This window comes from Aptenodytes forsteri, unplaced genomic scaffold (assembly GCF_000699145.1).
Source record: "Aptenodytes forsteri isolate BGI_AS27 unplaced genomic scaffold, ASM69914v1 Scaffold55, whole genome shotgun sequence".
NCBI classification, from domain to species: domain Eukaryota; kingdom Metazoa; phylum Chordata; class Aves; order Sphenisciformes; family Spheniscidae; genus Aptenodytes; species Aptenodytes forsteri.
The window spans coordinates 1,234,873-1,248,579 of record NW_008796063.1 but is presented as its reverse complement, the minus strand read 5'-3'; the positions used below and the strand labels follow the sequence as shown (position 1 = coordinate 1,248,579).

The 13,707-nt window shown below is 41.9% G+C and overlaps 1 protein-coding gene across 4 annotated transcripts in view; it reads right to left on the bottom strand.

Moving 5' to 3' along the window:
* Positions 1-13,707, bottom strand: part of DYNC1I1 (dynein cytoplasmic 1 intermediate chain 1) — a 180,396-nt gene that overhangs the window by 48,213 nt on the left and 118,476 nt on the right. For all 4 annotated transcript variants that reach the window (XM_009286345.2, XM_009286344.1, XM_009286346.1 and 1 more), the window contains one exon: positions 3,971-4,117. In XM_009286345.2, the coding sequence (XP_009284620.1) occupies positions 3,971-4,117 (147 nt within the window). The remainder of the gene's footprint in view (positions 1-3,970; positions 4,118-13,707) is intronic.

The following is a 13,707-nucleotide window of genomic DNA, read 5'->3' as shown; positions in this document are numbered from 1 at the left end:
AAAATACTGAATTATGTGGATGAGATTTCACCCACAGGGACACATATCATTCTACTGATGGCTTTTGACACTGAAAATAACTGGCAGAAAGAGGCAAATTATCCAAATGGAATAAAAAAGAAAACTTTATTCAAGAAAACAGCTGCATAAAACTTGAACTTTTCCAGAATTTGGCTTGCATGCTAAATATTTGCAAATGTACTCCAGCTGAAAAACATGAACAAGCCCATCAGCGTTCTCCAGCATTGGCCAATATACCTTTTTAAATCTGTCATTATAAATGTGGAGTGACTAAATTTAGGGTGTTACACCTGGTTCACCATAGCATAGCCATTCCATGGAGGCTGAATCCCACTTAGTATGCAATAATGAAACTTGGCCTATTCCTTTTCCAAGGAACCTGGTAACATTTTGAGCCTAAACTGTCATCTGATATCTGATGGTGACATATGAGGGATGGTTCAAGTTCAGCAATCTCCAGAGTGAAAAATCAGTCAGACTGAACAGTAAGATTTAATTTCCTTTAAACAGTACAAGTGATACTGCTGAATTAAGGGTAAGATATATACAAGTCAAGCAAAGAAAAATTGTATTTCTCTGCCTCTTTTGCCAATGAATAGAAGATCTGCATCTCCAGGAAGAAAAAATACTTTTCACTAATACTTTCCTTATTTAAAGAAAATTAGGACCAACTTACAAGAGATCCCTATAGAGCTTCTAAGCCAGCTCCATGTAGGATTAGAAACCTAGCATTTGCTCCTGCTGAAAGGAATGGCAGAACTACCACTTATTTTAGACTACTTTAAGATCCAGCTGCAGGTCACCTACCCAGTCAGTAGGGAAAGGCAGAAATCTTCAGAGCACTGGCTAGCTCTCGGGTTCGATACCTGAGCAGGCCCAGTAAATGCCCCTTCCCCAAATGCAAAAAGGGCAGCATCTGAATGCACAGTGTGTGTGTGCACACACCGAAGAAGGATTCAGCAATTGCTGCTGAAATGGTACCTTGTGCTTGAAGGCCACCTGTACGCACCAGTAAGTCGCAAGGTCCATTCTGATGCTGATTTTTCTCTTTCTCTCAAGATTGTCAGGCACCTGGTTTCCCCCAGATCATGAAATGGACCCCCATCTGTCCCTCGTGTCTCACACTATTACCCTCGTACGATGGACCTTCTTGCCGTTTAGTGGTGAGCTAATGACCCCAGTGCTAAACATGATTAGCACATACTGATGTGAGAAATAAGCATAGAACTATTTTTTCATGGGCGTTTGACCTCCAGTAGTGCAAACAGACAGGGACAGAGTGGGCGGGAGGAAGCTAAAACAAGCAGCGGAGTATCTAAAATATTTACGGGGGAGGGAGAAAGCGAGCCATGTCTTTCCAGCAGCACCTCAGTGTGCCAGGTCTGGCTTTAATCAGGGCTACCAGCCATCAATTTCATGCACAATAAAACTCACGGCAGAAATGAAAAGACGTAAGGAAAATGGATGAAAAAGACAACCAACTGTATGTAACAGAAAGTCTAAACAAGCTCCTTCCTTTCAAAGGGTTGCTGCCAGCTTGCTTTTATTTATTTTGGAAATGAAATCGTCATGCAAAAGGGCTTTGTCTTAATAAAAATTTCCTGTTGTCCCAAGTGCAGATGTGTGGTGGGTGTGAAAGGAAATTAGTGAGTAAGCTGCGGGTAGAATTCTCTTTCCTGGTGAATCCAGGCGGCAATCAGTGATACTAAACTTCAGGGAGGTTTAAGTCAGTGATAACAATACACTCTATCTGTTTCAAATAAACAAAGCGAGAGAAAGAAAAGAGAAAAATCCATTTTCACATATGGCATAAGTTCAAATTAAAAAATGACTATTCAACTCACGTATCTAGCAGTACATAAAGAAACATTGCTACAGCAGAGTTGTCTTAATTTATTCCTTTTTTTTTTTCTCTTGGCAGCTAGGATTCAAGCCAGACTTTTGCAATCAAGACTTCGTTTACAGTGATTCCTATATATGAACATAAAGTAAGCACTCTTTTACTGTAAAATCTGATCACTCCTTAAAAACATCATGCTTCCTCACATTAGACTGTGTAAACTCTTATTTATACCAATCCATGACAGCACATAAAGTGCCCATCCACAACTGAAAGTCATTTATTTATATTTGTCAAAAGCAAAACATCACATATTGTTCTATTGCAATAATAAAACTAGTTTAATATATAATTCCAGGAGGTACAATTTTGTCTTTAACGTTTTTTGAGTGTAAACAAATTACTTCCCATTAATCTTTTCTTTTCCACTAGATTTTGAGTCCCAGTTGTTCAATTTTCAGTGATAGTCAGCTTCTTGCCACTAGTTTTCTGGTCTGCTACATCTCTAAATTGCACTTCCAAGAGAGACTGTTTCTTTGCATGCAGATTGAACAACATTACTGGTGACAAAATGAGCAAAAACATTAGGGAAATGAAAAGCAATGTTGACGTTGCAACCCATGGCACATATCATGAGATTATTACATCAACATTCATGATAGTGGAAACTTAGGGAACAATATTTGTACTGCCTGGCCCACTAAGCGTGTCTGTGCACACCTGTCATTTTTTAATATAAGAGACTTGCCATCATAATACTGGCCCCACGCTGAATCTTTTGCATTAATTCATGTGGCACGGCTTCTAGAGTTGTCTTTTAACATCAGGGATTATGTTGTCACAGTCAACTAAAAGCTGAACCTTGATCTGCAAATTCCAAAGATAAGAATCGCAGAATTGTAAAAGCTGGAGGTGCAAAAGACCTATCACTTTGTCTGATCCTTCGCTCTGCTAGAACAAGATTATTATCTTATCTCTCAGAGTGCTTTGTGTAGTTCAGTTTCTTATGTGGCAGGAAATCTGCATTTTTCTGCATTCTTATATCATAATATTACATTTTTCTCCTCCTTTCAGCCTGTATTTTCTTTTCCGCTTCCCACTCAGGAATGGTCTCAAGCCCACTCCCAAGATGAGGTATGTTTACCATCCACAGAGTACACCTTCCAGCTCTTATGAACAGGCTGCCTGAGCCCAAACTCTGGAAGAGGAGAGCTCAAGATTGCACAACATCTGAGTGCAGAATGGACTGGAGGTCAGCACCATAGCAGAGTGAGGACACTTTAGCAGGCAATCCAGGCTTGTCTCTTCCTCCGGCACAATATGACTACTTTGCAATGTAAGAGAGTCTTCTACCACCACCATCATCTTTGTATCACAGAAAAACTCTCTTCCTTCTCAGGCGTTTTGTGCTAGTGCTCTGCCTGTGTATCTCCCAGGCATCACTGGAGCCCTGTGCCACCATCAGTATATCTGCAGGTATCTGTGTGTGTTGGCAAAATGCTCTTCCACATCATTCTATTGAAACAAACTCCCCCTCACTGTGAAAGCTCTGCCCTATGGCCCTGTCTGGAGTAGGAGACCATGACAGGCATTTATGTATTGCTCTACTGGAAAACAGAAGCAAACTGCCACACTCTTTTCAAGGGCACCAGTGCCTACTTACAGGACTCCACTGAGACCACCGTAGGTGCCTAATCTGGTTCAAAAGAGAAACTTGTGTACAAGACAACATAAATGATTCAAATTGCCTGCTATGCTGGACTGACAGACACACAGTCCCTATAGTGACCTGGCTCTCTTTACAGGCAATGGAGAGCAAGAGTCACAGTGCCACAAGTGCTGGCACAAAGGTCCCTCACTCAAGTGTTGTAATTGATCCTGCCCTCTTCCTTGGAAATGAGGATAATCTCCTGACCTGACCATACGAAGTGTGATGGTTAAGCAGTTACAGGAGGTGGCTGTACATCTCTCTTATCTATTTCTTTCCCTTCAAGGGCCACACTTTTTTTTCATCTGTGTGGCAACCAGCATTGTAGACACAACTAGACAGCTCCACTTCCCCGCTGACCATTTCCTCTAAGGAAAGGAGGAGGTGATTTTTACCCTTACCGTGTGAGCAGCAGCAGATAAGGGAGTTCTCTGAACCGGCGTGCGCCTGTGACTGCGATTATCCCACAAGACAATTTGGCCAGAGTATGTTCCACCAACGACCAGGTTTGGGTGAAAGCGGGCAAAACAGACAGACATCACGGAGGACTGGAGTAAAACAGGTAGAGAAGAAGAGAGGGGTTACATGGTCAGTCATCTTCAATTATCTCCGTAAGGAAGCATATTGTAATTAGCATTTTGTATTTTAGAAATCACTGTATGAGCTCTATTCATATTCCTTGCACACCAGTAATTCTGCTAAAGCCAATAGGACACATGCAAAGAGCTAATTTTGACTCTAAAATGTGTCGTTCCATTGGTCCTAGGGAAAATATGCACCAGAGGATGAGTCTTAGCGTGATGCTAAAAACCTGAGATAACCTCTCCATGACAGTGATGGGGAAGTGCTTAATTTCATTTCCAAAGGTGAGAACTTCAAGTAACCAGATACCAACCCAACAGAGGTTGGCATCCTGGTCTATGATTTCCCATCAGGGAGAGCTCTTCCCCTATTGCTCTTCTAGCTTTTAACTCTCAAATAATTTGAGGTGAGTTTGTGAGAGACCCTCCAAAGTTCACCTCAAGGTGTGCTGCCTTGAGAGCATCAGCTGACAAGCCGTGTCTCACTGTTGGATCGATGACTGATTTCTCTGCTACAGAGAGGTCCTCTTCTAATAACAGAGGGAATCACACTTTCCCTTACACTGAGCAGAAATGAGCTTTTCCTCATTTTAATGACAGCTGAGTTGCCTTTGTACATTTACTTTAGCTGGGGATGCTGAGGAGCCAGACTGGTGTAACGGTTACCATGGCTATCTGGTAGAGTGCCCCACAAGCCAGTACGGAGATGGGTATCTATCCCAACTACCGCCTTCCAGTCTCTTTAAAATAACATACAACATCTGACGTCCTCAAGGGAACAGTCCCCAGCACCTTCATGTGCCAACAAGCTACAGCCAAGAGCAACAAGCTGTAACTCCTTCAAGTCCTCCATCCTCTTTCTAAGGAATTACTTCCCATTTTTATATAATTGGTCCTGGATGTTATGTCTTTGTTTTATGCAAATTAGAAAGCAAAAGTTACAGCATTCATAGAATTTCCTGAGAATTCACATACTAATAAAGACAGTTTGCAAACAGAAGCAAATGTCATTTTTTCATGGGCAGTTTTAGTGATGCTTACAAGCCGCAGAGCAAGACTTGAACTGCTGCGGCAATTACAGTCAGAAAGTTAAATTCACTGTTAGTGGTCACATTCTTAAAAATTCATTTTCTGGCTGTTTCCAATGAGTTCTGGTAACAAATCTTTGTTATAGTTTAATGACTGGATATTTTGAAGTGGTGATGTTCTTATGTGTGAACCCATATTACTCAATGACAAAGGGTTAACTAAATTACCTTATTTCAGTTGCATAAAAAGCATTGCAGAGTAAACTTTGTTGAATTGGGAACATAGGAGCTGCCAAGCTGAACTAGACCCAATGTCTACCTAGCTAATGACCCTGTCTCTGGCAGGACTGGATGGGGTTGTAAAAACTTTGACGTGGGCAGATGTGTCGTCTTCTTTCCTTACTGCTCCTCATCCTGATTTCTAGTGGCTAGAGACTGGTTTGAAGTCTTACACCAGAGATTTAAAACCCCTTCTGGTATGGCTAGAAGTAATTATGCTAACTCTTGATGTCTATAACTAGGTTAATAAGAATAAAGCAAAATGGGAAGTTTAAATAGTTTTTACTGAATTCATGTGGCTGCCTGATATCTATTGTTTAAAGCCAGATTATATGCTAAATTAACTTAGTAGACATAGTTATAGCATACAGCAGTATATTCAATACTGTTTTTTTGACCTAGTAAGATCGCCAAGACAATGAAATAAGCTGCCACTACCTTTTTTCTTCCCCATTCTCTCTGGATTCTCATGGCTGTTCACTTGACATCTTTGATCCCTTCCCTTCTTGACTAAAGCTTTTGCATACATTTCTCTGATGTTATATAGTCTAGTATCTAATGACTAGATGATTAGTATACATAATTGCTTATTTTAGTCCGTATCTATCTAAGCACTTGAGCATAGTAATTACACTATGGTCAGTCATAGCAACAAAAGGTAGCTTCCAAACACCATTTCCAAAGGACCTATTAGCTTTACAGATAAGAAAACCCACCTCTGAGCAACAGGACTTCGGTACTGCTAAGAGGGGCTTAAAACTCAGCTACAATGCAGCTGCCATCCGGTTTCCACAGATCCCCCATACATTATAATTAAAACTACCCTACAGCACATGTTCTACATTTTATCTCTTTGTTTAATTGCTTCGTGAGTTGTTTTAATCAACCCCTCTCATTCCTTATAACTAAGCTGACAGATATTCTTACATGAAGTGAAATAACCAGATGATTTTAAAATAGTACAGCTCCACCACTGTGTACACCCCACAGCAGCTACAAGGCTCCACATGTATTTTAAGAAACCCCAATTCAAACAGTCATTCCACAACAAAGTTCTCAGTTTGTCCGAAACGAACTTGGGAGACTCTGAAGCAGGGCAAAAAACCAAGTGGACGGTGTATTTTTAAATGTTGTGTTTTCATGGTTAGCATGTTTTTGAATTCAGAATCCCAGAATACAGTTGAATGGTCAGGATATAAACTGCTAAAGTGTGTTTTTCATAAAGTTCAAAAATAACCTACAGACATGACACGGACTTAAGGCCTCTGCGCTGCTTCTAGTTTTACGTATTGCTCCAAAGTAACTTGCATTCTTTAACTGATGAAATGTTCACATCCTTTTAATTATGTCAATATTATTTTTCTACCGAGAAAAAACTTCTGTCAAATATTAGAATTTAACAATTTAAGGACTTCACTCCATAGCACTTAATACAGTGATTATTTTCTTAAAGTTAATGGCAGCACTCAGATGAGAAAGGGCTGTTAAGATCCAGCCCATTCATTTAACAACTTTAAAAGCATTCATTTCTTAGCCTTAATGGGAGAGAGCGGCAGACAGGTCTCCAGTCTGTCTGAACAGCTCTGTGCTCAAGGAGAGCAGCAGAAGCCATTCCCTGTAAGCCTCTTCTGCCTCCAGGCTGCCTCTTGTTTGCCGATTCAAGCAGTCTTGCTCCTTTAAAACAGAGTCTTGCCACTGACTTCAAAGGGGGAGGAACCAGCGCATGGTCAGGTTTTAAAATAACAGCGTATCCCTCTTTGCACTTCTACCACACCTTTCTAGGGAAATCTCACGGCACTAAATAACGACCATAAAGCTTCCCAGTTTTTCAGTTAGGCATATTTTATACACTGTAGGTGCTTAGTTACCCGTTGCAGAGGACAGAAGCAGCTAGTTTCATAGTATATGGCAACAGTGCATAAAGAAATGTAAGAGGGATCATGTCAGAAGGCAATTCCACAGGGAGTTTAGTGTCCACAGTATAAAAGCGGCATTTAGAATAGGAGGTTCCCAGCATTATCTTTTTATGGGTGCCACAGAGCATCTGTGTCTGCGAGTTGACAGGACCCGCAAGAGACAGGCAAACCCCAGTGTTTGGTCACCTTCATTTCTCTGAATTGCTCTGTGCAGTGAATCATTTAATTATTCACTTTAGCTTAATGCTCTGGTGTTTTCTCCCTCTATGCAAATACAGTCTACTGGATTTAGCTTTTTCTGTCTCTCCTTAGCTTTGTCAGCAACCCTACTAAAGTATTTCTGGTACTTCTGGCTTTGTGATCTTCCACCCAGATTTTCTACTCCTGTATCTTGGTGATGGCTTTCTGGTGAGTGCCACCATGCCCGTGCTGCTGCCTCATCCCCTGTGCATGCTCTGCCTGTCCGCGGAGGTGAGCAGCTCTCAAAGGGCAGGATGAGCGAGCCTGAGTTAGCTCCAGGTGGGAGCACTGCCCAGGCAAAAGGGGGAGCCAGGCCCAGGCTGGTAAACCTGAGATTTTTGTCTGGCAAATGGGCGATCCCGCTCCCTGAATGCTAAAGCTCCTGCTCCCAGCTGTTACAAGAACCGCGCTGAAAACGTAACTAAGAAACAAAGCATGAAATGTCTGTGCTCTTGTCATGGCAAAGAGAGGGCTGGCCTCAGAAACCTAAGTGTTGCCCAGCCCTTGGAGAGGCCCTGCAGTTGAAGGGACGAAGGCAGCACACCCCGGCCCCCTGTTTTGGCAGCTGTCAAATCGTCTCAGCCCGTATGGAGAGAAGCGCTATAGGGGTAAGGGGGTGGTGACTTTGCTCAGCTGCCTCTGCCTCCTACCTCCCTCCCCGCTGATGCACTCAATTCAAACAGGCCCCGAGCCCCCTTCAAGTGGCTGGCAGAGCTGGTTTTTATTTTAGAAGCTTAATCTGGCCCAGATTTGGATTAATGATGGCATATCCCTTCAACCACAGATACACATGCTCGGGACACACAGTCATTTAGATTCCCCTTACTGAGAAGCCTGACCTCAGGACCCACATCTGATGTGTGTAAGGCCCCAGAGACTCAGCTGTCTGTGCTCGTGTCCGTAGATTCGGATGGCACTCTGCCCAGCCACCAGTTGAACAAGTTCACAAAGACCTGGGTGCTAAACAATAATGACTTTCAATAGGCAACGACTACTGCATTCAGCGAGACCTCTTCTGCAGGCAACCACCCCCGTAGGCAGCGCTGCCATACTGGTGCCATATGCCTATGCTTGACACCAGATGGATCTCAAAACAATACTTTGTCAGTGGGAAGAAGTGATCTGAGGAGTTCACAGGCATTTCTAGACTCCAAAATACCAGGTTATATTGCAGCAGGCACACAGGAAACTCCTGGGTAGATTTTCTAGCTGAGCAAACACATGTGAAAAAGCACTACAGTCTGTGGCATGCTACTATAGGTCAGTCTAACACAGACAACAGCGGGCAACAAAATTAACTGCAGCTGACATGAAGAGGCAGATCCTTTTCCATGCTTGAGGGACTTGGCTTAGAGGGACTGAGTGCAGAGGGACAAAGCTGTGGTACTGTCACTTAGCTAGAACCACGAAAAAGTGCCAAACTCACAGTCCTTTATCCACAGGAACTGAAGAATAGGAACTGGACCTCTGATCACCTATACCTGCCCTCCTGAGGAATAAATAAATAAAGACAAAGGCCAAAAGTACATGTACAATTTACTCATAACCTTTTGCTCTCACTCCTCCTCCTCAAGAACAGCATTTAAAGAGTCTAAGCACTCTCAGTACCTCTGAGAGCTGCCCTACCTTCTTCTGACCAGGCAATCAGGAGACCATCTCCTCATGCTTGCATTGCTACACACACTTACATGTGGCCCCAGAACACATACGGATGATATACCTCAACTGTAAAGTTGGATTAAAATCATCCTCTAGAAACAAAACAGCAACTGAGTTACTAAATAAAGCCCTTTTTTCCTGCCAGGCCAAGGACTGAGAATCAGCATGGAAAGTAGCGGTATCAGATCTGAACGCTGGTTTGTCTGGCTGAGTGCCCTATTACATCCTTTTTGCACCACAAAAGGTGCTGCAATTCTAGGGTGACTTTGCCCTGGCTACTGAGGTACCTGGATTTGTACACTGAAATAGAGACTATGTTCCTTCCAAGAGTCTTGCTTATTTTTAGTATCAGCTATTATGAATCTGGATATTTCTGTGTTTCACATAAAAGTCTAAGTATAATTAATAGTAATAAGCAAACGGCAGAGAAGATAGCAACAGAATTACTATTTTTCCCAATTAAATTTGAAAAGGTACCTAAAACATGATTTATGTGTACGGAAACCTTTACCAAAGAAGTTAACTCCTAATTCTAAAAGCTTTAAATGCCAAGACTTCTGTATTGCTCTCCCCAACTCTCTTCCTATTCAGCTACGAAATAGCATCTGAAATATTTTGTGCTAGAGATTATTTGTGGTACCATACAAAATTTGTCTTCTACTAAAAATAAAATAAAAGCAGTTGACATCCTTCACATATTTAAAAAAATAAATAAAACCAAACAAACACTTCTTCAAACCAAATGTCAGAATCCTGTTTAATTAAAAAAAGGAAGTTTATACTTGGTTATGGTGTGTGTCGACATCTATCCCTTTGATTTACAAGAGTACGGACTGGAAAGAACAGATTGCTTTATTCAAGAGAAAGAAAGGAGGGAGGGGGGCCCAGTGTGACAGGAAAGAGTGTAGGCTGTATTAACTTCAGTGCTTGTTAAAACATGAAGGATTAATGGTAGAAAGGGAGGGAAGAATTGTGAATGTCTCCAGTTTAGGATCTTCAAAAATGTTTGGGGATTCTAAGAATGTCTCACCCGACCACATGAAAGCTGCACAGAGAGACTCAGCCACACGACTGCTCTAAATCCAAAGCCGGTATTGCTCCACTTATACCATCAAACCAATGGAGCTGAAATGTAGCCACAAATTAAATTTATTTTTATTGAAAAAGTACTAAGTCCCTAAAAAGTAGGAAAAGAGTATGTCAGGAAACGCAGCTCTTTCTTAGCTGATTTTACAGGGTAAGGTAACTCTGACATCTAACCTCTGAGTGTTGCAGCAGAATCAGAGCACTCTGCCCAAGTCTGCAGAAAGGCAATATCCAGCCTCATGCCTTCATTTTAAGCAGGGCAGAAAGCTGAAGCTTTCTACTTTCATCTCTGTAACTACAGGTTCAGCCCGTGTAACTACAAGAATAAAATAATCAGAAGAAAGTCCACAAGGTGCCTTGTCAAAAGGGAATCTGCACTTCAGCCCTTTTGGGAAGTGCATTTGCTAATATTATTCATTTGGTGGTGTTGTGATGACTCAGAAAAGCAGCAAAACTTTTTGCTGTATTGCAAAAGCAGATAAACATGATACTTCTCAAATGCGATACGGGGAGATCCTGCCTGCCTTTATCCACGACTGCAACAACAAATCAATTTGGTAACCCTGAATTACTACACATATGTGCAAGCCTAACAATACAATTTTTGCTGAATATCCTACTTTGTTTGTTAGACCACGGATGAGAGAATTAAAGCCTGGAGAAATAAGGAGCAATTTCATAACAAGAGCACATCAAAATCAAGTTTTCTTTCCACCCAACTGCTTACATGCTAAGTACCCAAATTTGTCTGTTTTCTCTGATTAGGACCTGGCTGCTTATCAAATTGCAGGGTCAAATCCTTAATGTCCGTGTGCCTGCGTGTTGCAGAAGCGAGCACTTCCTTGGTTTGTCTGTTTTATTTAGGTCATGATACTCTAACAGTTATACAAGGGCACTCTTAATTGTTTTGATGAAATTTTTCACAAGTCTGAAGTGACTCCACTCAAGTGACCTGGAGCCTTAGGGCATGTGTCTGCGGATGGAGCGCAGAGACCTGCCATTCCCGCTCATACCGTAGGCTGGCCAGAATTTGGAGCAGACGGTAGGTGTCAGGTTGAGCATGGCGCTCTGGCACTCCACTTGCATGCAGCAGGGCTCACTAGTTTCAGCACAGTATTGGCCAAAGGCTTCTGGACCAGAGTTTCTATACACGCAGCCAGCTCAGGGCGTGGGTAATGGTGTCACTGCCTGCCACCACCCCTAACTACAGCTGCAAGTTCTTTGGGACAGAGACTGCTTTGTTACAATGGGTTTGTAACAAATTTCTTTCAAAGGCATCTCAGTCTGGTTGAGGCCTCTCGGATCGACCAAATAATAACATTACATGAAAAATTTTCTTGGCACACAGATCAGAAATGCCATTAGGTAAGAAGTGGTTCTTACGCTGAAGAGTGTTCACTTGCTTTCTGAAAATACGACTCTGGTGGCAGAACGTTCCTATCAACTACCAGAAATCCTCTAGAAATAAGTCATCACCAACATGGGACATGACAAAACAGTTGTCTGGTGTGTTTCTACTGACACTTTTGATTCTGTTAACTAGTGGTTGCTGTTTTCATACAGAGGGAAATTCCAAGAGATTTTAGAAGTTAAAATCTTTGGTGAATTGCAGCCTGAATAATTTTCTAGTGATGAAACCTCCTTAACATTCTGCACACATTTACATTTAGTTGCTTTGACTTCTGTTTTAAAAAGCATCTCAAACACAAAAGGTGTCCATCCACACACTGGCTGGTTGGTGGGACAAAGGTATTTAGGTGCCGCAAAGTGCATTGGCAAATCCTGTTGCCTGCCTTTCTCTTCATCTTTAGGCACATAACCACATTTATAAATCTAGCTCAACATCATTGGAACATAAATTAATGTCTTAACAGTTTTGGTCTGCCAGCAGCCAAAGGTCAGATTCAGCAACAATCAATTCCCAACTGTATTTCATTGCTAATTCCGGGCAAGATGCGAGTCTTCTATTTTCAGCTTGCGCACTGTTTGCTATGGAGAATGTATACAGGTTTCCATTCAACAGTAAGTAATGTCAGGTTGCAATTGTCACCCCTCTTTTTTTTTTGTCAGAAAAGGGTTTATTGGACTGGAATTCTAATATTAAAGGGCTGTTTAACACAGCTAGTTACCCCAAACAAAGAACCTCAACCAAACCATGACCTCCATCTTGCTGTAGTGTGACCACCCTCTCGTGGAAGTGGTAATACAATCTGCACGTTAACTCAGTCGTGTTTGGGTTTCATATGGGCTCAGAAAATCAGTAAGGTAAGTTACAATGAACTATCTGCAGTAATTCCTGAAGGGACAATAACTGAAGGGAAACAAAAGATTTTACATTCAACTTTTCAGCTCCATTGAAATGCTTAATTCTCCATTCCCTACAGACTAAAGAAATATGCTTAAGAACGCAGTCTTTGCAGAATTTTAGGGACACTTTAACTAAGACACCAACAATTGCTGTGACAAACACCCTTACTGCTATGCACTAAGTCTTGAAAACTATACCCTATGCATAGTCTGCTGTGTATATATTAAATCTACTGTAAGTACATGCCGATAATATAATAAAGAATGAAAACTGATGCTTCCCTAATCCTTTTTCATTCTCTTTAGCACTCATTTTGGCAAGCAGGGCAGAGATTGCAACATTCAGTGCCAGAATGTCCTGAAAGAGGCAGAGTATTTAGTATACGACAAGTTTTCAAAAGCCATCTCCATCTGCATAGCCTTAAAGCACTGTTTACAACTCCATGCATTATTGTCCACACGTGTGGATGGCAGAATAGAGATAACAAGATTAGAGTCCATAGTAAAAAAGTGAGGAAGACTTCAGTTTAGCCTGTTTTGGTCAATCTATTCGTCATCATATCTCTGCATTCCTACAGGTTTGAGGGGGGGGAGGAATCTTTTAAGCACTGCAAAATGAAAGATAGGGCTTGAGAAACACATATGCAAAACATCACACAAACCAAAGCCCTCTCTAAGCATTGCAGTCAGGCAACTCCAGGCAGAAGCATCTATGAAGGTGAAGCCACTTTTATCTAGCAAATGCCTAGGGAACCTGGCTGGGATGGACAAGTCCAGGAGTTCTGGTCACTTTTTCTGAATTACTTCTGCATATTCTCTGATATTATCTAATATAAAATACAGATACAGTCTTGGCAGCTCAGCCCCATGCTCACAAAGTGCCCCAGCTACCGGGCTAAGGACTTAAGTGTCTTGTTGCTGCACATCTCTTCTCCCGGCAGAGTCTGCTTTCTGCTGGAACCACAACCTGGCCTCAGGAGCGAGGCTCAAGAGTCTCTATCCAGGGTCGTCCCCATCTAGCACTATGCAAAAGCAGAAGAGA